The sequence below is a fragment of the Dama dama genome, chromosome 16 (genome assembly GCF_033118175.1).
Source record: "Dama dama isolate Ldn47 chromosome 16, ASM3311817v1, whole genome shotgun sequence".
NCBI lineage: Eukaryota > Metazoa > Chordata > Mammalia > Artiodactyla > Cervidae > Dama > Dama dama.
In genome coordinates this window covers 5313895-5337804 of record NC_083696.1, presented here as the reverse complement: position 1 = coordinate 5337804, position 23910 = coordinate 5313895, and the positions used below count along the sequence as shown (strand labels likewise).

General features: G+C 41.1%; 1 protein-coding gene across 1 annotated transcript in view; it reads left to right on the top strand.

Annotated features, from left to right (window-relative positions):
* The first annotated feature begins 8884 nt into the window (after positions 1-8884).
* The window catches only part of LOC133071010 (alpha-1,6-mannosyl-glycoprotein 2-beta-N-acetylglucosaminyltransferase-like), a 77916-nt gene continuing 62890 nt past the window's right edge, over positions 8885-23910 (top strand). The window contains 4 exon segments of the mRNA XM_061163228.1: positions 8885-9215; positions 10045-10140; positions 14354-14413; positions 22839-22984. Coding sequence (XP_061019211.1) covers positions 8885-9215; positions 10045-10140; positions 14354-14413; positions 22839-22984 — 633 coding nt within the window.

The window sequence follows — 23910 nt, the reverse complement described above, 5'->3', positions numbered from 1 at the left end:
GTAAAAAAAAAAAAAATCCGCACCTTCACTAAGCACAACCCTTGGGTGTGAAACCCCTGGAGTTGAATAAGTGCTCTATTTCTTTTCATCTGTATTTTCTCCATCTGTTCTAATTACATCCCCTTCTTGGGAGCAGACAACTACTACTGTCTGTTGCAGTGTAATGGTGAGAAAGGTTAATTAACACTGAAGACAGATCCCAATTGCCTTACATCACACCCCTGTCCATATGCATTAGAGTGTGAGAGTGGGGCCTCCTTTCTGTGACCCAGTGCTGCTCATGACTTCTCTGCCTGCTCCTCTCAGTCCCTTGCGTGACTCCCCTTTCCTGAGTTACCTCCACCAGAGCACTGCATCCAAAGGCACTCACCTGTGCTAATGTGGGCAAACACCTTAGACCCAGGGAGGGGACATGTCCCGTCACAGCAGAAAGGGCCATGCCAGAACTGCCTTCAGCATGCTCAGATCCTACCGGCATTAAACCCTGCAGCCTGAATTACGGTTATTTATCCACACAATGGTTTGGAGAGATAGGCAATGCTATAATTACTTTCATACTGAGATCAAGAAACTCAGGGAGATGAAGTAACCTACCTGTGGTTACCCAACTAGCAAGATAGGATTCCAACCTAAGTCTAGTGCATTTTCCACTACATGCTGCTTTTTGCCTGCTTCAAATTCCCTTTGTTGCTTGCCTATAGTGTCTAAACCTTTTACCTCCTACCACTGCTTCTATTTTTCACTAACTTTCATGATTAAATTCTTTGCATTCAGGTCTCATAGGTCTCAGTTTTCCATTGTCACATGTGTGAACCTTTTATCATGAAAATATCAGGGGAATTCCCTGGTGTCCAGTGGTTAGGACTCAACACTTTCACTGCAAGGTTTTGGGTTCCATCCCTGATCAGGGAACTAAAATTCTGCAAACTGAGAAGACTGAAAAACATTAAACAAAAAATTGTTTAATGTTAAAAATGCCTAAACTATAAATGCTGTGAAAATCAGGAGTTACTGTGGTTCACCACTGAAATCATAGCACTTAGCAGGTGCATAATTAACAATTATTCCCTGAATGACTTTAGTAGAGGCAAACTGGTGCCTGTTTTTATTGATATGAAATATTTATTGAGTATACACACTGCACTGCAAGTTAATGTGAGAATTATAAAAGAAGACATTGCTAAAGAATGTTAATGTAATTTTAGAAGACAGTATAACCTGAAGTAATAAGAGAACTCATATTTTTAATTCACAAATCTGGTTTTTAGAAATAGACAACAAAACAGATTATTATATTGGCAATGGATAGATGCTAAAGATGAGGTGTAAATGGTGCTGTGGAAGGAAAAAAGATAGGTACCTAGCAGTACCTAACCCATTGATTTAACTTCAAAGGAGTCATCCTGCAGAAAGTGGCATATAAGAACGTGGAAAACCCACAGGCCAAGAAGACTAAGGGTACAAATCATTTCAAGAAGAAACAACATGCACCCAGAAGTGAAAAAAAGAATACAAATCATATAGCATGGCTAGCAGGTAAGGCTTCAGAAATCCTGAGAGATAAAATTAGGTAGATAAGTAGTGACCTTTCAAGATTATCTTCTGACCTTGTGTCTTAAAACAAGCAGCATCAGCATCCCCTGGGAGCTTGACAAGTGTAGCATCTAAGGCACACCGTTTTAAGGAGAAACTCACTCTCAGGCTCGTGCAAGGTATGGGGTTGGTACTAGCACAGCCTTGGCAGTGGGGGCCACCTGAACGTGTCTGCTTAGGGTGTGCTGCTCAAGTTCATCTTAGTCCTGGACTTGAACTCCAAACACACTGGATCAGAAACTGTAGTTTAACAGGATGTCCAAGTCATGTTCATACACATTAAATTTGAGAAGAGCTGCTCTAAAGGGTTTGTAAACCACGCTTGAGTTTGGAGATTATCTTGGGAATAATAGTTGTTACTTATAGGTGTTAGACAGGAGTAGGCTTCCTGGTTCATTTATAAAGATATGTTTAACTGTGTGAGAAGCATGTCAGGAACTAGAGAAGCCAGTTAGGAGGCTGCTATAAGCCAGTCAGATTCTCTGAGATTCTAAGATTCTACTATGATTCTTTTTAAAAATAATTTTTTAAAGTTTATTTTTGGCTGTGCCGGGTCTTCGTTGCTGCGCGAGCTTTTCTCTAGTTGCAGGAGCTACTCTCTAGTTGCAGTGCAAGGGTTTCTCCTGGCAGTGGCTTCTCTTGTAGAGGAGCGTGGGCTCTAGGGCACAAGGGTTTCAGTAGCTGTGGTACATGGGCTCAGAAGTTGCAGCTCCCGGGCTCCAGAGCACAGGCTCAATAGCTGTGGTTCAAGGGCTTAGTTGCTCCGCGGCATGTGGAATCTTCCCGGAGCAAGAATTGAACTCATGTCTCCTGCATCTGCAGGAGGATTCTTTACCACAGAGCCACTGGGGAAGCCTTATTATGATTCTTTAAATATTATTAGCATGATCCAGGACTGAAAAAGTAGTCAAATTTGAGGGGTGTTTGACCAGAGTTAGTGGATGTTTAGAAGTCACAGTTAGTAAGAATGAACGAGAAACCAGGTATACCAAGTTCATGGCTGCGAGAACCAGGTAGTTGGAAGGATCACTCACTGAAGTAAGAAAACACTCAGAGACACAAAAGGAGAGAAAAAGATGAGCAAACACCTACAGATGTTAAATTTGATAAATTTTAGATTATAAGACATGATATATGGGTGTCTCTATCATGAAGAGAGACAGGAGGTACAGAGATGGATTTCAGAATTACCAGCTTTAGAAAGCACTAATTAAGGCTATGGGAAGAAATAGGTGTTTTTAGAGAATATATAAAACAAGAGTTAAATTTAAAATTGTGGGAAATCAACATTTAAGTAAAACCAAATAATTATTTTTATTTTGAAAATTATTTTCAGACTCAATACATCATTTGAACTACATAAATTTTGTGGGTGGGGTGGTTAGGCAGGGCGAGATTATTATCCTGATTTCACAGATAAAGAAACTAGGACTTATAATTTTTAAGTTGTCTTTGGCTAGTAAATCATCTAGCTGAATACACACCTGGAACAATTCCAATTGTATTATAAGTTATGCAATTACGAGAGAAAACAAGTAGAATTCATTGTAAATTTAATAGGAATGGAGAGAAATACTGTAGCCCACAGTGGTTAAGAGAGCTTTCATGGAAGAAGTTTCTATTTTTTCACCAACTGCTATGGGTCTTGTGGGAGATAATAGCTTTTGAATAGATAAATTAGTATTTTTGCTAAATGTTTAAGAGGCCTGAATAATTTGGTGAAAGAATAGTAAGTGCTCCTTTGTCTATTGCAATATTACTGATGATTTCACAATGACCTGGGTAAGATATTAAGAACTGCTTGCTTTTAAATCTTGAATGACAAAATCTTGACAGAAACACCCCTTAATCATCCTATCACTTCAGGCCAGACTAATTATGATGGTACAAATGTGTACTTTGAGGCAGAACAGCAGTTAATAATTCTACCTGCATTAGGCAGTTACCGGGACAGGGGAAAGATGCAATAACTGATTTATAATGTGAGCCATGATTAAAAGGAAACTTTTGACTGTATTAATCTCACCTACAATTCTTAACCTTGGGTGACACAGAATCAACTATGACAACATTCTGAGTTCCTATAAACAGTTATCATGTTAGCCACAGAGAATTTATAGCCACCACATCCTCATCTCTTCCAAGTGTCCTAAGGTTCTGAGAAATATAATTACTACTAACAATTATATGGTTTGTTATATTTTCAAAGTACTCTAAGACATAATGTTTAATTGGATAATTACTTAAGTCTTATAGGGAGGGCAAGATGGAAATTTTTATTCCCCCCTTTTTTTATTTAAAAAGATGAGAGAAAATAAAGTTTATGGAGGATGAGCCTTGCTCAGGTTAAAACAGTAATTAATAGCAATAGATTTAACATAAATAATTTATTAAGAGCATAAGACAGGCCAGGAATGGAGCCAAGCACTTTACAATCATTATTTCACTTAATCCTTACAATGAGCTAAGTATTACTATCCTTATTTTACAGATAATGAACATAAACCTTGAACAAGTCAAGAAAATTGTGCAAAATTACATGGAGAATATATAATGGAACTGGTGGATGAAGCTAGTTCTAACTAACCATTACACATTTGTCTGATGAGTCACTCAGTAATCTTTTGTTGAATATCTATTACAGCAAGGGTACAATTAGAGACATTGAAAACCTATAAATTATTATTTTACCAAAAATATAGACTACTAGAATACCAAAAAAATTAAAGGATCAAAATTAACAGATTCTTTAAATATTATACAAAATATAGACATGGTTTCTTTTTCTAAGAACTTATAGTCGAGTGGGGATCTATAAAGAGCTAATTCCAAAAGATGAGATAAGTCCAGTACCAGAAACAAACATAAAGGGGAACCCAAGATTCAAAGATCACAACACAGAAAATGGGATGACTAATCTGGGTTCCATGTGAAGAAATTTCTGGGTCCACAGAGTGAGGGGTCAATTCTAGGCTGAGGGGTCAGCACATTGAAAATGCATGTAATTATAAGACAGCAGTTTAGAGAAAAAGAAAGAAAAAATTTCAAATTGCTGCACCATGATTATAAGGGTGATATGATGGGGGAGATAAGGTTATTGGAACTAGTGGTAACAGCGGCTTTTGTTAAAAGAACCATTGGAGATATGAAACCAGTAAATGAATATGGAAGCTTATTTCCTAGGGAGACAAGTGATTGGTCAGAGTGAAAGAAACTTACAAGGGGCCTGTATGAACTGAATGCTTGTGTCTCCCCAGTGCCTATGATGAAACCCTACTCTCCAATGTGATGGTCTAAAGAAGAGGACCCTTTGAGGGTTATTAGTATTAGATGGAGTCACAGGGCAGAGCACTCATGAAAGAAATGAGAGCACTTGTTGTTGTTCACTTGCTAAGTCGTGTCCAACTCTTTCTGACCCCATGGACTACAGCACAGAAGCCTTCCTTGGCCTTCACTATCTCCTGGAGTTTGCTCAAATTCATGTCCATTGAGTCAATGATGCCATCCAATCAACTCATCCTCTGTTGTCGCCTTCTCCTCTTGCCCTCAATCTTTCCCAGCATCAGGGTCTTTTCCTATGAGTCAGTTCTTCGCATCAGGTGACCAAAGTATGCAGATTCAGCATCAATCCTTCCAATGAATATTCATGGTTGATTTCCTCTAGAATTGACTGGTTTGATCTCCTTTCTGTCCAAGGGACTCTCAGGGGTCTTTCCCAGCACCACAGTTCAAAAGCATCAATTCTTCAGTGCTCTGCCTTTATGGTCCAACTCACATCCATACATGACTACTGGAAAAACCATAGCTTTGACTAGATGGACCTTTGTCAGCAAAGTGATGTCTGTTTTTAATATGCTATCTAGCTTTAATATGCTAATAGCTTTTCTTCCAAGGAGCAAGTGTCTTATAATTTCTTGTCTGTAGTCACCATCTGCAGCAATTTTGGAGCCCAAAAAATGAAATCTGCCCCTGTTTCCACTTTTTCCCCTGCTATTTGCCAGGAAGTGATGAGACCTGAAGTGAGCACACTTGTAAGAGTCCTGAAAGGCTTGACTTGCTCTCTCTACTCTCCACCATGTAAAGATTTAATAAGAACTTGGCAGTCTGCAACTAGGAAGAGGGTCCTTACCAGAACCTGACCATGTTGGCACCCTGCTCTTGGACCGCCAAACCCCAGAATTGACAGAAATAAATTTCTGTTGTTTATAAGCCACTCAGTCTATGGTACTTGGTTAGAGTGGTCAACATTGATAAGATAGGATCTGAGAGAGAAGACAAAAAGATTGTTTGCTGAGAAGCAAGAGTGTACCTGTACTCAACTCCTTCTTCTCAAGTCTGCAGTACTTATTCTGCCAAGGTACTTAGCATGGACTCTTAATTTCAAAATTACTTGTGTCCATGCCTTACCATGACTGGTTCTATAAATGTCTAGAGAGAAGGATGTATTTGATTAATCTAAAATTCACCTCAAACCTAGCTCCATATCTGAAACACAGGTAAATATTAAATAGTGTATGTTAGTTACTCAGTCATGTGTGACTCTTTGTGACTCCATGGACTGCAGCCTGCCAGGATCGTCTGTCCATGGAATTCTTCAGGTAAGAATACTGGAGTGGGTAGCCATTTCCTTCTCCAGGCATCTTCCCAATCCAGGGATTGAACCTGGATCTTCTGCAATGCAGATGGATTTTTTTACTATCTGAGCCACCAGGGAAGTCCCCCAAATTAAATATTGATAAATGAATTATTTTGCATTCCCTACCTAGTTCCTCTACTAATGACATAAGCAGTCCTGAGCTTAATAGGAAACAGTTCATGGCTAGATGCATCCATTTCCAAGACACTTCATAACTCCATAATACTCATCATTGAATATTAAAATTCATTTTTAGACTCTGTTCATTCTACCATTTATACCCATTGCATGTTTTGCAAGGTTTGAAAATCCATAAATACTTATCTAGTTAGTGAATAAATGATCCATTAATTATTTTATTTAATTATGTGTTATATATTCTGACTCCCAGATCATCCTTTTGACCTCTAGGCAAGTACACACCTGTATCTTCACATTTACTTGCCCAGAAACTTCAACTCTTTAAAGCACATTCAAAAACAAACAACAACAACAACAAAACACACACACACACACACACACACACACACACACACACAAAGAAACCCAAAGAGGGCTCTATCCAGTCCAAATGGAAATCAAAACATCCATTTGGACTTCTTTCTGAGCTACATTCTAAACCCATAAAATACAGTTTCCAAAATTGGCCTTCCAAATTTAACAGACTCATTGGATGAGAGAATCAGGCCACACAGGGTGACAGGTTCCACCTCAGAGTTTGGATGGCGTCTCAAGGCCTTTTACTATTTTTTTCCCCCAATACAAATACTGTGCTTAGAATGTGTGGTGAAGTTCAATGACTGTTGATTAGAAAAACTAAGAAAAAAACTCCCTGCTATTCAATTCCTGCTACCCTGAAAACACCACAGACGGTCACAGCTTTGTGTTGTTATTAACTGAGTTAACGCATGCATTGGCACTTATGGGAGAATTTGAGTGGGGAAGTTTCACTAACAGCCCCAATACAGGTAAGATGTCTTTTGATCTTCCTCAACCACTTCACCATGTCAATCACAAACCACAGTGCTAATTCCACCTTGTATCTCTTGAATCATACTGTGCCCACTGTTGCCAGCCCACTTCAGTGTCACCTTTCACTCTCCTTGTTGAAACTGCATCCTTATTCTTCTCCTACGTATATAGTATCTCCCTACTCCTCCTACCCATAATATAATAATTCTAAGGTTTTATTTTGTTTTTTTGTTTGTTTGTTTGTAACTTATTCCTGTGTTTCTTCATTTTGTTTGACCCTCTGTTTTCATTTCTATGCATTAGATAAACCAGCCAAGTCTCCCAGTCTTGAAAGAATGGTCTCATATATGAGATGAACCTAAATATTCAACCCTGTCCCAGCTCTAAACTGTTTCTCAAACCCCTGTGATTGTCTGCGAAGCCTGTTTTATTAATTTATTTTTGAAATCACTCTTCATTGGATTATCTTTTTTTCAAAATTGGTATGTAATTGCATTACAAAGTTGTGTTAGTTTCTGCTGTACAGTGACGTGAATCAGCTATATGTATACAAATACCCCCTCTTTTTTGAACTTCCTTCCTATTTAGGTCACCACAGAATATTAAGTAGAATTCCCTATACTATACAGCAGGCTCTCATTGGTTATCTATTTTACGCATAGTAGTGTATATATGTCAATCTAATCTCCCAATTCATCATATACCTCCTTTTCCCCCTTCTTAGTGTCCATATGACTGTTCTCTACATCTGTATCCCTATTTCTGCCATGCAAACAAGTTCATCTATACCGTTTTTCTAGAGTCCACCTATATGCATTAATATATGATACTTGTTTTGCCTATTTTATTTTTAATGGCTCCTAGTAGTCAAGGGAGCGCCAAGACCTCTTAGTATCCCAGACAGGAGGATCTGAGTCAGGACCTCAATTCATGCTGATTGGAAGTCAGGCCAAAAGGGAGCAGCTTTCAAAGTATGTAAATATATATAGTTCTCGGGAACCACAAGCTTAAGGCCCCCTGACATCAGAGCCAGGTGATCTAGGGGCATCCCCTGGGCAGCAATCATAACAATCTGAGCTCCAAAGGAGTGTATAGGCTCCTGTCTGGGAGATACTAGCAAGCTGTAGGGATGCAGAGGGAAAGTGTAAATACACAGGCTTACCTTATCAGGTGGCCCCTAGGTGCGTGGATAAGCCCGCCATCCGGAAGCCCCAGGACAGAAAGCCTGGGGGTGAGATTCGGTCCAACGCCCATGCAGTGCCCCAGGGTGGTCGCCTGCCAGGAACTCTCTCTGGTACAGTCCATGGGATCCAGCGCTCCAGGCCACCAGAGCCAGGTCATCAAGAGGTGTCCTCTGAGCAGCTGTCATACAGACCGCGGTGCCAAGCGCTTACAAATGCTCCCTGTTGGGAGGTCCTGGCGCTCTGGAGACAGCGCCCACCCTCTAAGGTCTTCAGATAGGGTGACACTCAGCCCTAAGATGTGTGTTTTATTAGAAGCCTGCCCTTCAAGCTGCAGCTCAATGGATTAGCTAATAGGCCACTGTCACAGAAAGACTGAGCACGGGGCCTGTGGCCCTCTGGCCGTGCCCTGGAGGTGGCAGCCGTCCATTTAATAACTCTTTGTGGGTGACCGTCCTGTGGGATCCAGGCATGGAAGCCCCATAATCATCAGAGCCAGGAGATGTACAGGAGTCTCAGGGCAGCAGTTGCAGGTAACCCCACCCCGCTACATGCAGAAGCTTTGGCGGAGGAGCCCACTGCAGACGGAGGACCGCGGTGGGAGCTAGGGCATCTGGCTGGAGTCCACCGTCCGCCATTAAGATGGCGTCCAGCCGCCAGAGTACCACACGAGCGGAAAGATGGTGCCTGCCAGTGTTCGACCCACAGAACACGTCAGCCTGCCTCCAAATGTCTGTCAAATCAGAACTTGTCCTTCAGTTCGATGCTCCAAGACCAGCAAATGAGCCTCTCCCACAAAGACTATCGGCCGCTTGGCGCTGGTCCTGAGGCAGGTAAGTCTGAATGAAACTCAGAACCACACCATAGACTGCTAATAGCCCCATGGGTTGCGTGGCAGCGGGCCCTGTTACTCTCCCTCGCTGGATGTTTTGGGGGCTTGTCTCTCAGGTGCAGGTCTTAAAAGCTGGGGTGCCCTATATGGGCTTCAAACCCTCCTCAGGGAGAAGCTCCAGTTTTTGAGTTTCCCTCAGGTGGTGGAATCCACGTAGGGGTGAGGTTTACCGCTTTGAAGGGACTGGTGTGGCCAGGCCTCACCCACCTGCCTTAACGTGGGCTTTCTCTCCTTTGCTGGTTGTGCAGGAGTTGCTAAGACTGTTTTCAGGTTTTTTTCAGAGGACCTTGTTTCCTGTGTAGCTGTGCATTCGGTGTGTTTGTGGGAGGTGGTGCTGTTCAGGCCCCTCTTGCGTCGCCATCTTAAACCGGAACCTTATCTAGTCTCCTCACAACCTCCCCTGCAAGGGTTCCACTATTTGCAATCAATCAAGCCATGCACTTGCTAAATATCTGATCCTGGCTTCCCTAAACGATGGCGTAAAACCGTGGGTAATTCTGTTGGGCAGACAAGTATCTCAGCAGTGCCTCTTCATTCCAAACTGTTTTGTGTTTTTGTTTTTTTTAATTTTTTTATTTTACAGACCTTGCCTTTGCAAGTGATATTTCTCTGCCTGGAATGGCCTTCCCTCTGTTTGTTTACACTCATAGATCCTACTCATCCTTCGACTCTCTGCTCAGATATTGCCTCTTTTTAATGTCTTTCCTGATCACCTGATGCAATGAGAGGGTAGACGTGTTTTTGATTTTTATTAACCATTTGTGGCCCAGAGATTGTTAACATCACTGTATCTCCACTAGAAGCTATGCTAAGGTACTTGGGTGGAGGGGGCCCTGTCGTCTCAACTCTTCATCCTCTGGCCTCAGGTACAAATGTGAGTTCAGAGTAGAAACTGTACCTATTTGCTGAATGACTCCATTCACGTTGCTAGGATAAGTGGGTCTTACTTGGAGATATGTCCTAGTAAGAGGCTCCTCTGCCAATTATCTCCATCTCTAATAGAACAATCCCAGAGCATCTATTATTCTATAGCTCCTGGGTGGCTCCATGTTTCAGCTGATACAAAGTCAACCTTCATATAGATGGCCCCTCTGCTCTGGTGTGATCACCAAGAGGCCATAAAGAGGAATTAGTCAGCTAAGGTGGATAATTGATGAATGTCAAGTGTCCCTTTGTGTAAGAGACTTTTGCTTCTAGATTGATTGCCTGAGGGCTCAAGAGATTCCTAGAAGACCGCCTGGATGCTGTCTTCTTATTTCCTCTGAATACCTGAATTTTCATCCAAAATTAAGGCACCAAGGACAGCTTTGAGGGAAGTAATGGCCTCAGGGCTAGTGCATTTAATGAGAAATCTTCTTTTCAAGGGTCATCTGCTGATACCTTGTGCTAAGCATGCTTGGCCTTGGAGTGATGGAATTGCCCTGTACCTACTTACATTAAAAAAAAACAAAAACCTTCCAATATACTAGGACTTATTAGTTTTAGAGGTTTCTGACAACTTGATTTGCTCACTCTTAATTAGTTAATGGTTGTGCAGGCCCTGACAGCCTCCAGCAAGGCTTATAGCTTATAGTCAAAACTTATAGCCTTGAAATCTATGCTTTAAGCTCAGAGTGGTTAGAAAAAGCATAAACAGGGAAGTGATATGTGTTACCCATAATGAAGGTCTCTTCCTCCCTCCCTCTATTATACAAAGAACTACAGAAAGTATTTTTTTAATAGACTGAAAAACTGACATTTAAAAAATAAAACCTTACTCAGATTCATGTTTGATGTTGACTGCAGAGTTAGGATGACAATCCTGGTTTTGGGCTCCCAGTCCAAAATTCATTCCACACAACACTGTTCCCTATAGCAGAATTCATCTATCAGACGTTAAAGGGTTAAAATGCCAGTCTGAAGCTCAACAGGATAATGGTGAGGGGTTGGGGGGAGGGAAATCTGAAGGACCACCTGAATTTGCTGATTAGTATAGCTTAATGGAACTACACCCACTTACACTATCCCAGCCCACTGATAGCGTTTTCCTTTTGTGCAGACTTCATAGCCAAAGAATCAATATATCATTAGCCTGCAGGATGTTGTTTTCTGGGTTTAAGGCAAGCTCCTGGGAGCATTATTTGAGTTGTAATGACAGGGGTTGGGCTGTAATAAAAGCCCTGAATTATGCCACATTAAGGATCTTCCCTCCATGAAGCTGGTAAGCTGCTCAAATATTCCCTTGTGTGGCTTCAGACACAGCCATCAAATATTTAGCATGGATTTTGGCTAATGTGCTTCATTTATCCCCAAGATATTCTCCTAAAGCAGGGAGCTGGTATTACTGTCTTTTAAGAGGTAAGGAAAGAGAGCCTTGAAGAGATTAACTGGACAAGGTTTGCATCCTGGAGTAGCCAAATCTATCCCTTAGATCCAGCAGCCACTCCCTGCTTACTTTGGCTTCTAGAACAGGCAGGATTTTGAAAATTCTTTTCACGGACTATCTCCAGCTGCTCTATCCCCAGCCAGAGAGCTCATGACCACAGGCTGGCAGTAATCTTCATCTTTCTCTCCCCTCCACTACTATTCCTGAGTCTGTCCTTTTCCAAGACTCAGAAGTCCCCTCTCACCAGCCTCCCCCAGTTCTTACCTCCTTCCTCTCCTTCCCCTGAATGACTCATATTGTTTACCAAGCAGAGAAGCTAATAGAAGGCAGCAGAATTTAAGCTTCCCTGGGACTTGCTTTACGCACTGACAAAATCATTCTTTTCTCTCTCTGTTAAATATTCATGGCTCTCAGATTTTTAGATACAAAGGTACATTTTGTTTTAAAATGTGCTGATCCAAGACATACTGGTTTGCATTGATTTCCTCCTCTTTGCATTTCTATTGCATTGGAAATAAAGAGGTCCTCATTCACTTCTGAAATATGGACCTGAATTTATCTAAGGTTTTCTTTTTAATTTGGTTGCTATTTGGTGAAAGGACTGATGTTGGTAGACATTTATGTGTTTCTGTGTTTTTCTCTTTTGACATTGTGCGTGCACACACATACACACACACACACACACACAGAGGCATGCAGACAAGCAGAAAAAGAAAAATCACAGCCTAATGTTTTCCAGCCATCACAGCCTAATGTTAATATAATTTGAAAGGAGTTTTAACAAAGGTTTCATCTATTACAGAATTCAAATATTTACAATTTGCAATGAAAATAAAATGGAGATAGATTTACAGAGATGAAAAAGAGGCTCACCCAGAGCAGTTCAGAGACCTGTAGAAAATGAAATAGGAACATAAGTGCCTCCATTTTAAAAGGAAGGAGTGAGAGAAATGACCTGGCATAAGAATTCTGGAAAGAGAATAATGGGGATGGGTGGGAAGAGAGATACAATCCTGATTAATTCAGGTCACTTGACAGAGTCCTACAATGCATAATGTGAGTGAACAAAAGTATTATATAAAGCTTTCATGTTCTGGAAGTTACATGGGGATTTTTTTTTTTTTTTTTTTTTTTTGACCTTGCTGGTCTCACTCTTCACCACATGAAATTAAAAGAGAAAACAACCTGTTGATAAGAAAACCTGAGTTTTTTTTTTTTTTTTTTTTTTTCCTTGCTCTTTTTTCTTGCTCTGGTAAGGGAACGTTCTATCTTGGCAGACTCCTAATAAAATATCAGAGTGTGGAGAGAAAAGATAGAATTTTTATGAGGTTTTGGAGTCTTGTAATGAGATTTAACTAGGATTGGATAAGGATTTTGATATCATTGTGGACACTATGATCAAAAGATTCACAGGGAGTTAATTTTTATTTATTCCTATACCCTTTTCCAACGACACAAGAAAAGTCTCTGCACATGGACATCATCAGATGGTCAATACCGAAATCAGACTGATTATATTCTTCGCAGCCAAAGATGGAAAAGCTCTATATATTCAGCAAAAACAATGTCAGGAGCTGACTGTGGCTCAGATCATGAACTCCTTATTGCCAAATTCAGACTTAAATTGAAGAAAGTAGGGAAAACCACTAGACCATTAAGGTATGACCTAAATCGAATTCCTTGTGATTATACAGTGGTAGTGACAAGTATATTCAAGGGGTTAGACCTGATAGACAGAGAGCCTGAATAACTATGGACGGAGGTTTGTGACATTGTACAGGAGGTGCCGGGAGCCAGCACACGAGATCCCACCCGTGACAAGGTCGTGAGGAGAAGACCTGACAAGCAAGACAGATCAGGACTTCAGGGATTTCGAAAAGCTGCCCCGGCGCTCACCTTAAAGATGATCTCTGTCTTTCTGATGCTTACTATATTAGACTACTCCCTAATTTCTGTGACACGGGTAGGCCTTCCCCAATCTCTTTCCAAACAGAATCAACTTAGAACTTTAATTAATATGTTCGCCAGACGGTGGTATCCTATAAGATTATCCAGGATGAAAGGAGTGTTTCAATTTAGACCCCTTCGCTGGCATTCTAGCCTGCTTGGCAAATGCATACTAAGGCACATGACTGCTCACAACACCTTAATCATCACCTTAATCAACAGCATAAAGAACCTGATCACATAAAGGCCCTAATAGGCACAGAGCCCTTCGGGGGTGAGGAAGCCCTATTAGAGAACATAAAAATATTATTCTAAAAGTGGCTATAGTTAAAGATTTAGAAAAATAAGAGTTTAGAATTGTTAATTTTAACCAGGAATGCTAAACAGGGGCTGCCTCACTGGAGCTGCAGAGTCTTTGTGTGGTAAACCTTTTAGATAAATTTAACTGATAACTTCTGCAAAAGGACTGACCTTTGGGTTCATTAAAGAATAGATTCCGGAAAACAGCTTTGCATTCACCTAGGTCATAAAATGTCAACAGGCCCCAAGGCCAGAGGATAATGTACAAGACTCTCACAAAGAAGTATGCAGAAAACACCCTGGTTTCGTGAAGGATGAGCCGATGTAATATTAAACTATCTTCCCCTTAAAAATGTACTAACTTAGAATATAAAAGCTACGGTAAAAAAAATAAAGATTTGCCAGACTCTGCTGCACCCCTGTCTGGTCACTCTCTCTCTCTCTTTTTCTCTCTCTCTCCCTTGCAGACTTGGCCCCATCAAGGCTGGTCTCATGTGTCTTCTCTAGCCGACGCCGTCATCCTGAGGGTACCCCCTGGATCCTGCCGAGGCTGGACCCCGGCAAGGAGGCAGTGATCAAGAATATCCCCAAGAAAAAGAAATGAAGAAAAAGGTGAAATGGTTGTTTGAGGAGGCCTACCAAATAACTGACAAAAGAAGAGAAGCTAAAGGTAGAGGAGAGAAGAAAGGATATACCCGTCAGAATGCAGACTTCCAAAGAATAGCAAGGAGAGATAAGAAAGGCTGCCTCAGCGATCAAGGCAAAGAAATAGAGGAAAACAACAGAATGGGAAAGACTAGAGATCTCTTCCAGAAAATTAGAGATACCAAGGGAACATTTCATGCAAAGATGGGCTCAATAAAGAACAGAAATTGTATGGACCTAACAGAAGCAGATGACACCACCCTTATGGCAGAAAGTGAAGAAGAACTAAAGAGCCTCTTGATAAAAATGAAAGAGGAGAGTGAAAAAGCTGGCTTAAATCTCAACATTCAGAAACCTAAGATCTTGGCATCTGGTCTCATCACTTCATAGCAAATAGATGGGGAAACAGTGGAAACGGTGGCTGACTTTATTTTAGGGGGCTCCAAAATCACTGCAGGTGGTGACTGCAACCATGAAATTAAAAGACGCTTACTCCTTGGAAGGCAAGTTATGACCAACCTAGACAGCATATTAAAAAGCAGAGACATTACTTTGTCAAGAAACATCCATCTGGTCAAGGCTATGGTTTTTCCAGTGGTCATGTATGGATGTGAGAGTTGGACTATGAAGAAGGCTGAGTGCCAAAGAATTGATGTTTTTGAACTGTGGTGTTGGAGAAGACTCTTGAGAGTCCCTTGGACTGCAAGGAGGTCCAACCAGTCCATCCTAAAGGAGATCAGTCCTGGGTGTTCATCGGTAGGACTGATGTTGAAGCTGAGACTCCAATATTTTGGCCACCTCATGTGAAGAGCTGACTCATTTGAGAAGACCCTGATGCTGGGAAAGATTGAAGACAGGAGGAGAAGGGGATGACAGAGGATGAGATGGTTGGATGGCATCATTGACTCAATGGACATGAGTTTGGGTGAACTCTGTGAGTTGGTGATGGACAGGGAGGCCTGGTGTGCTGTGATTCATGGGGTCACAAAGAGTCAGACATGACTGAGTGACTGAACTGAACTGAAACAGAAGCAGAAGATATTAAGAAGAAGTGGCAAGAATACACAGAAGAACTGTACAAAAAGATCTTCTTGACCCAGGTAGCCACGATGGTGTGATCACTCACCTAGAGCCAGACATCCTGGAATGTGAAGTCAAGTGGGCCTTAGTGGGCCATCACTACAAACAAAGCTAATCAAGATGATGGAATCCCAGCTGAACTATTTCAAATCCTAAAAGATGATGCTGTTAAAGTGCTGCACTCAATATGGCAGCAAATTTGGAAAACTCAGCAGTGGCCACTGGACTGAAAAAGCTCAGTTTTCATTCCAGTCCCATAAAAAGGCAATGCCAAAGAATATTCAAACTATCGCACAACTGCAGTCATCTCACACATTAGCAAAATAATGCTCAAAATTCTCCAAGCCAGGCTTCAACAGTATGTGAACCAGAGAACTTCCGGTTCTGGAATTCAAGCTGGATTTAGGAAAGGCAGAGGGACCAGATATCAAATTGCCAACATCAGTTGGATCATAGAAAAAGCAAGAGAATTCCAAAACAACATCTACTTCTGCTTTATGGATTACCCCAAAGCCTTTAACTGTGTAGATCACAACAAACTGTGGAAAATTCTTCAAGAGATGGGAATACCAGACCACCTGACCTGCATCGTGAGAAATCTGTATGCAGGTCAAGAAGCAACAGGTAGAACTGGACATGGAATAAAAGACTGGTTCCAAATAGGGAAAGAGGTACATCAAGGTTGGATGTTGTCACCCTGCTTATTTAACGTATATGCAGAGTACATCATGGGAGATGCTGGGCTGGATGAAGCACAAGCTAGAATCAAGATTGCCAGAAGAAATAACCTCAAATACACAGATGACACCACTCTTATGACAGAAAGTGAAGAGGAACTGAAGAGCCTCTTGATGAAAGTGAAAGAGGAGAGTAAAAAGCTGGCTTAAAACTCAACATTCAAAAAAAAACTGAGATCATGTCATCTGGTCCCATCACTTCATGGGAAATAGATCGGGAAACAATGGAAACAGTGACAGACTTTATTTTCTTGGGCTCTAAAATTACTGCAGATGGTGACTGCAGCCATGAAATTAAAAGACACTTGCTCCTTGGAAGAAGAGGTATGACCAACCTAGATAGCATATTAAAAAGCCAGAGACGTTACTTTACCAACAATGGTCCATCTAGTCAAAGCTATGGTTTTTCCCGTAGTCCTGTATGTAGGTCAGAGTTGGACTACAACGAATGCTGAGTGCCAAAGAACTGATGCTTTTGAACTGTGGTGTTGGAGAGGACTCTTGAGAGTCCTTGGACTGCAGGATCCAACCAGTCCATCCTAAAGGAAATCAGTCCTGAATATTTATTGGAAGGACTGATGCTAAAGTTGGAAGCTCCAGTACTTTGGCCACCTGATGCGAAGAACTGACTCACTGGAAAAGACTCCGATGCTAGAAAAGATTGAAGGTGGGAGGAGAAGGGGATGACAGAGGATGAGCTAGTTGGATGGTATCACTGACTTGATGGACATGAGTTTGAGCGAGCTCCATGAGTTGGTGATAGACAGGGAAGCCTGGCATTCTGCAGTCCAAGGGGTCACAAAGAGTCAGACAAGACAGAGCGACTGAACTGAATTGATGGAAGAGTTTAAGAGTTGTTTATATTTTGGTAAAGAACCTGGAATAAACAAAAAGATTATTTGTGACTTTTATCTCTTTGGGCAACGATTTTGTAGAATAGTTATGTTGATGAAGATAACAAATTTATAAATTATGTTGATACAGACAATAAGCTGCATGGGCATAATGATTTGGAACATTGGTTATAAACTCTCATAATTAGGAAACACCTAGGTGTTTATCTAGTTTAGTCTCAACTTGAATTTTGAAATTCCCTTATGATTTGCCAGCTATGTGTTCATTCAGCTTCTCAAAAATTGAAACCAGAGCAAAATTCTTGAGAATTTAGCATCAAACACTTGTAGATATTTACTCTAGGTTTCCAAAATTAGTGTAACTAAGATAGTCTCTGAATCTCTACTTCTCTTTTCTTTTTTTTTTAATTAACTAAAGAATGGCTTCATTGTCTTTTACTCTATCTTTCTCTCATAGTATCATCTGCAGCCTTATCACATGACTTTCTCAGACTCTCCCAGACCTTACATTTCTCTACCTCATGGACTCTGAACACTTTCCCACTGGTATCGACATCATTAAGTATTTGCTAACTCAGATTGCTTAGAAAGGCTGTGTGATTTGTCTAGATTACGCTTTATACCAGACCACTTCATGGGGTGCTGACTAGTCTGTGTATTAGCTATTCTGAGGGACAAGTACCCAACTCTGATCAATTAAACATAACCCTAGTGAGCAGGTTTCTGCAATAAGAGAATAATATACTATGTCCTCAAAAGCACTATTCTGGGGTTATTGCTTTAAGGAATGCCTGTGGGAAGATTTTATTATTTTTTTAGAAGAGAATGATAAGGATGTTAATATCATAGCAAATATATCTAAGTTAGGGAATTTACCTTCTTTGACTATCATGGATATTGTTCTTGGAAGATATCATGTTTATAAAGCTCCCACCATTGCTCAAGATGAAATATTCTTAATCTTAAGTCCAGGGACATGGATGCACAATGTGGGTCTATGAAGACCTTATTGTATTCTGTGTTTGTGTTTATTAGTAGCATATGAACAGTTTTGCAATTAGAAGTGGACTCCAAATCTCTAAGAGCCATCTTAAAAAAAAATTTCAGATAAACTTTTTTAGTTTATTTTCCTGTTCCTTCAACTAAATACTATGCCATTCTTCATAGAATTTATGAAAATCAATTATGATAGGGTTTTTTCTTCCTAATTTTTAATATGTATTTGCCTATTAAAATTAAGTGCCATTTACTTTCTTGTGCACCACTTAATTCTAACCCAGTGATAGCTGTTGGCTAGCACCAGGTAGGGTCAAAGAGAGAAAATTGATAGAGGAAAGAGAAAAAGCACTAAATTATTAAGTACTTGTGTCTGCTCTTTGAAATTCAGAGGAAGCCTAGGAAACTAAAGCCTTTCTTCAAAAACAAGAAGTGAGGGCCACAGAGGGCCTTTTGTACCTGGGAGGGATCCACAGGGTCCTGCTCGGTTTCAATAGCTATAATTTTATTGTGTATTCTCTGTTACTTAATTTTATTCATTTGGGGGCATTGAAAACATTGCCTCTATTTGTGTGTGCATGAAAAAATTGAAGCTTAGAGAGTTCAAGCAACTTGTCTGAATGATACATCTTGGAAAAGACAAGTGCAATTTATAGGGGATGTGTATTTGGTCCTTCAGTTGGCCAAAATCTATTTCTCATGTATACCTGTTCTTCTTCCATAGTTCCTGGCTCACAGCTTCCAAAACCCTTGGGTTTTTCTCAGCAATGGAAAGAATTTTTTGTGAGAATATTTAGGCTCTTGTCCTCAAGTTCCTGAAATTGTTTCAAAAACATAAAGGTGAAATGGTAGTCTTGTTATTTATAACAAGCCCTTTTCCCACCACAACTCAGTTTATGTTAAAAGGAGACTTTTGGAAAGCATATCAGGGTGGGGGCTGGTTGCCAGGGGAAACCAGCTTGACTAGAAAGGTGAAGCTTTAAGTTCCAACCTCTGGTTTCTGGGGAGGGTAGAAGAGCTGAAGGTTGAGTCAATTACCAGTGGTCAGTGATTTAATCAATCATGTCTATGTCAAAGCCTTCATAATCCCCTAAAGGAGGGGGTCAGGGTAGCTTCCAGGTTGGTGATGAAGGACACCTTCACTGAGCCAGACCCAGACTATGAGGACGGAAGCTCTGGTGTTCAGAACCTCATCCTATGTATGTCTTTGTCTGGCTGTTGACTCATATCCTTTGTAATTCTTTGTAATAAACCAATAATCTAGTAAGTAATCTAGTTTCCTGTTCTTTGAGCTGCTCTAGCAAATTAAATTTGCTAGGAATTCATTCACAGTGAATTTATCAGAAGTACAGGTAATGACTTGGGCTTGGGATTGACAACCAAAGTGGAGGGTGTTCTTGTGGGACCTCGCCCTTAACTCAAGGGATCTGATGCTCTCTCCAGGTAGATGGTGTTATGTCAGAGTTGAATTGAATTATAGTTCACTCAGTTGGTATCCCAGAATTGCTTGGCAGTACAAGGTACTGTCCCCCCACATTGGTAACTGGCTGCAAAACTCTCTACGAGAATGGGATTTGAACCCAGTTATTGATGGGGTATGAGAAGGAGAATGAGGAAACTGGAGGGAGGTCATAAAATTCAGTGACTGTACAAGTTTCAATAAACAAGAATTATCTTTGCAACAAACACAGACAGTAGTTCCATCACGTGAACATCTCTGAGCCTGCAATGTCACAGAACCTCTGCGTGATTCTGACAGTTAGCGTTTACCCAGGACTTCCCCTACCAGGAATTGTTCTACATGGTTAAGTGCTTTCCTCAGCGTGCCATAGCTGGTAGGTGGCCAAGGCAGATCCAGCTCCAGAAGCCAGGTTTGTAACCACTTACTATATACTCTAGTGACTTCTCTGACTCAGATAGTTGTGCATCACATTTTTGAGAAACATGTAGATAAACAAATACTGAATTTAGAGGCTCAGAGACAGTGACTGCCATAGGGAGGAGTGGTGCCTGGCACAAATCACCAGGCAGAGTCTGTCTGAAATTAACACGAAAGGTGGCTGTGATCAATAAAACTGAAAGCAGAAACCAAGACCTGGCACAATATGTGCAGTAAAAATTTGTTGATTAAATATTTATGAGGACAAGAGCAAGTTTTCAGTCTTAGAGAAGAAAAACAAAGCATTCACTTAGCCATGGAATTTTTGAAATCCAGATTAGAAGACACTTGAAAAGTCATCAATACCACCCCCTCCCCTGTTGACGATGCAACCATCTCACAATGTTTTAGGCTTGGATCAGTCCGTTAAAGAAAAAAGTACTCACTGCCTCTAGCTTGCAGTGAGACCATGAGAGAAATGACCAGAAATCTGACCCAGAGAGAATTAAGAGAACTTGAATTCCCAGAGTCAAATAGATTGATTGTAGCCAGATATTTGAAGGACAAAAGGGAGATGAACTAGTACTGCAGTGATGATGACTGCAGTCATCTCCTACCATACAAGGTGCATGTGGACATGTGGGGCCCGTGTGAGCCTACTAGTTTCTCTCACAATTCCTTTTTTATTGCTCATCTTTTCCCATTCATGCTGCAAATGTTTGAGGGACTGCAGTTCCTCTTGGGCCTGCCAATCTGACTGCTGTTGAGCAGCCATGAAATAAGAAGCTCTATGAGCTCTTTAACTGGACAAGTCCCAGTTAATAATGTAGTAGAAATGCTGAGAGTTGGATATATAGGTAGAAGAGAGAAAGGCAAAAAGAGAGAGAAAAAGGAAGAATCCATGGGCTTCTTCTTCTTAGAGAGAGGGGAAACAGATACAGGAAAAGAGTCACTACACAAAATTCAGTCCAACCAACACTGGTGACAGATAGGACTTCAGGAACTGCATACCACTTGAGCAGGTCTAGTCTTCTGAGTCACTTTGTTCTGAGCTTAGGGATTGCTGGTGAGATTGCCAATATTCACAGTCTACTTGATACTCACTGGGTAGAAAGAACAATCTTAAACTATAGTTATTGAATCAGAGAATTTGAGTGATAGGTCTGTTACACAAACTCAAGTCACTTCACTTCAAGCCCAGAACTTCTTTTACTTAAAATGTTACATTAAGGCACTGATTTAAGATCTGTCCAATGTATAAACTAGCCATAATCTCCTAAGAGTTTGGCTTATTCCTGGTTTAGAATAAATAGAAATGTCCATCATAATTTATAATGGAAATACCAGGGTAGTTGAGAGGCATTTAATGCACCTTATTAAAAATGAATAAACCAAAACTGACATTTTTGAGATTTGTATATTCAGCTGTTGAGCAAATAGTGAACATTTACTACATAGAAGAAAAATTATTCTGGATGCTGGATGTTTAAGATTCAGTGATGACTAAGGTGTACATATTATTTTCTGCTATTAATTAGCATTCAGTTGGGTGGAGGAGAGAAGAGTAAGCAGAAAACTGCCATATCCATGGATATGAGTAATGAAATACGAGAGTAGTGAGTTACAGGGCCACAGACAGGTGTATCTTGGTCAAATGAAGAGATAATTAAGGCTTCCTAGAGGCAGTGTCTTCTGGCCAGAGGTCTAAAATGTCAGCATGAGTTAACTAGACAAACAGGTATGGAAAGCATTCCAGGCAAAAGGAACAGTGTGTCCAGACCCTATGGCACATTTATGAGAAGAAAGCAAATGTATTCTGGTTGTACTCTATGGGTCTTCTGTGAACTGAATGTTTCTGTCCTGGGAAAATCCATATATTGAATCCCTGATGCCCCATGTGACAGCGTTTGGAGGTGGTCCCTTTGGGGGGTAATTAAGTTTAGATGAAACCATAATGGTGGAGCCTCCGTGATGGGATTAGGACCCTTAGAAGAAGATGACAAAACCAGAGTGAGCTCCCTCTTCATGCCATTTGAGGAGACAGCAAGAAGGTAGCAGCCTTCAAGCCAGGAAGAGGGTTCTCACCAGAGCCTGGCCATGCTGGCACACTCATCTTGGATTTGCAGCCTCCAGAGCTATGAGAACTGAATGCTTGTTGTTTAAGCCACCCAGTCTATAGTGTTTGTTACAGTAATCTGAGCTGGCTGAGACAGGTACAGTGAGGGGGAAAAAAAACAAAAACAGGGAGGCAAGGCGGGCATCACCAATGCAATGAACAAGAACTTGGGCAAACTCCCGGAGATGGTGAAGGACAGGGAGGCCTGGCGTGTTGGAGCCCATGGGGTTGCAAAAAGTCAGACACGACTGGGCAACTGAACAACAACAACAAAGGCTGGAGTAGGGACCAGGGACCAGAACATGAAACTCCTTGTCCGTTCTGGCCGTCTAGTCTTCACGCACACTGACAGGAAGACTGTGGCAGGCTCTGAGCGCTCACGTTCTCACGCAGCCTGCTGGGTAGGCTTCCTTCCTGCTCTCACAGCAACTCTGCCTGGGACCAGTGACTCAGCTTTGCACTCCAACTTCCTCATCCCAGTAACTGAGATTCTGCCTTGATCTGAGCAATGCCGATCCTGCTCCCCTTTACTTACAGCATCCAGGCTTCCATCCTCAGCACTTCAGTCCCAACTAAGAACAAGTTCCAAGCATCCGCAGTCTCCTCTCAGACTGAGGTTCTACCTTTCTCTTTTGGACCTAATAGAACTGAGTCCTGTTCCTGAACCTGGGGTCCCCCTGGAGTTTTTCACCTCCATCTTATCATCGCCTCAGCAAGGGTCTCCCTTTATCATCATCTCCCCTCCTGACATCGCGTTCCACCTGCCTGTTAACATCTCCTGGGCAGCCCAGGTATTAATCATGTCCACACTCAGGCTTTCTTTCATGCCTCCGTCTACCCCTTGCTACCCCTTGCCTGCTGTTTCCTCCAGCACCTGAAGTTGAATACAATTCCATAGGCTTCTGGATGTCATTTCTAGTCTGTATTTGCTGCATCTAATCTGGCTTGACCATGGTGTTTCTAACTAGATCTTTCGGTAACCATTATGAGTTTCCACAAGGATAGCTAAACTATTCACTGAAACAATAATGGCCAAATACCTAACAGGCGAGAAAGAACACTAAAATAGAGTAGGTCTAGTAATTCATAATGTTTGGAAATTAAGAGAAGGAATGGATTTCAGTATGGTCTAGCAGAGAGGTAAAGTTGGATTAGTTCTTTCATTTATTTACTGTGTAGAATTTTAGAGGATGATTGCTTTATGCCAGATACTGCTTTGGGTTCTGAGCTTTTGGCTGCAAACAAAATAAAGATACATGGAGATTATAGTCTAGGGGAGAAGGAAAATCTAAGGTTTAAATTGTCCTCTAGGTAGACTAAGTCTGGTTAGTGTGGTAGACACAAAGTGTGTATCAGCAGAAATGGGTTCTTGAGAAGCAATGATTTAAACATGGTCCACAAATGACTTTGAGATTTTGGGGAATCCAGACACCTGTAAGATCCCATTCAGCTCTGAAAACCTGTGTTGTGCTGGTTTTTTTTTTTTTTTTGCCAGGAATCCAAAGGCAGAAGGAAGCATGTGGATAGAAAATACTCCCAGAAGAGTTGTTCGAGTTGTTTGCTTAGAAATATGACGCCACAGGTAGAACCAAAAAGAACAGCAAGGGAGAGGGAGATGGATACAAGAGGAGTGTTTCTACTTTATCTGATGTTATGTTTAATGACATCTCATCCCTCATGGGAACTCTTTACTGAACATTTTCTTCCCTTATATATG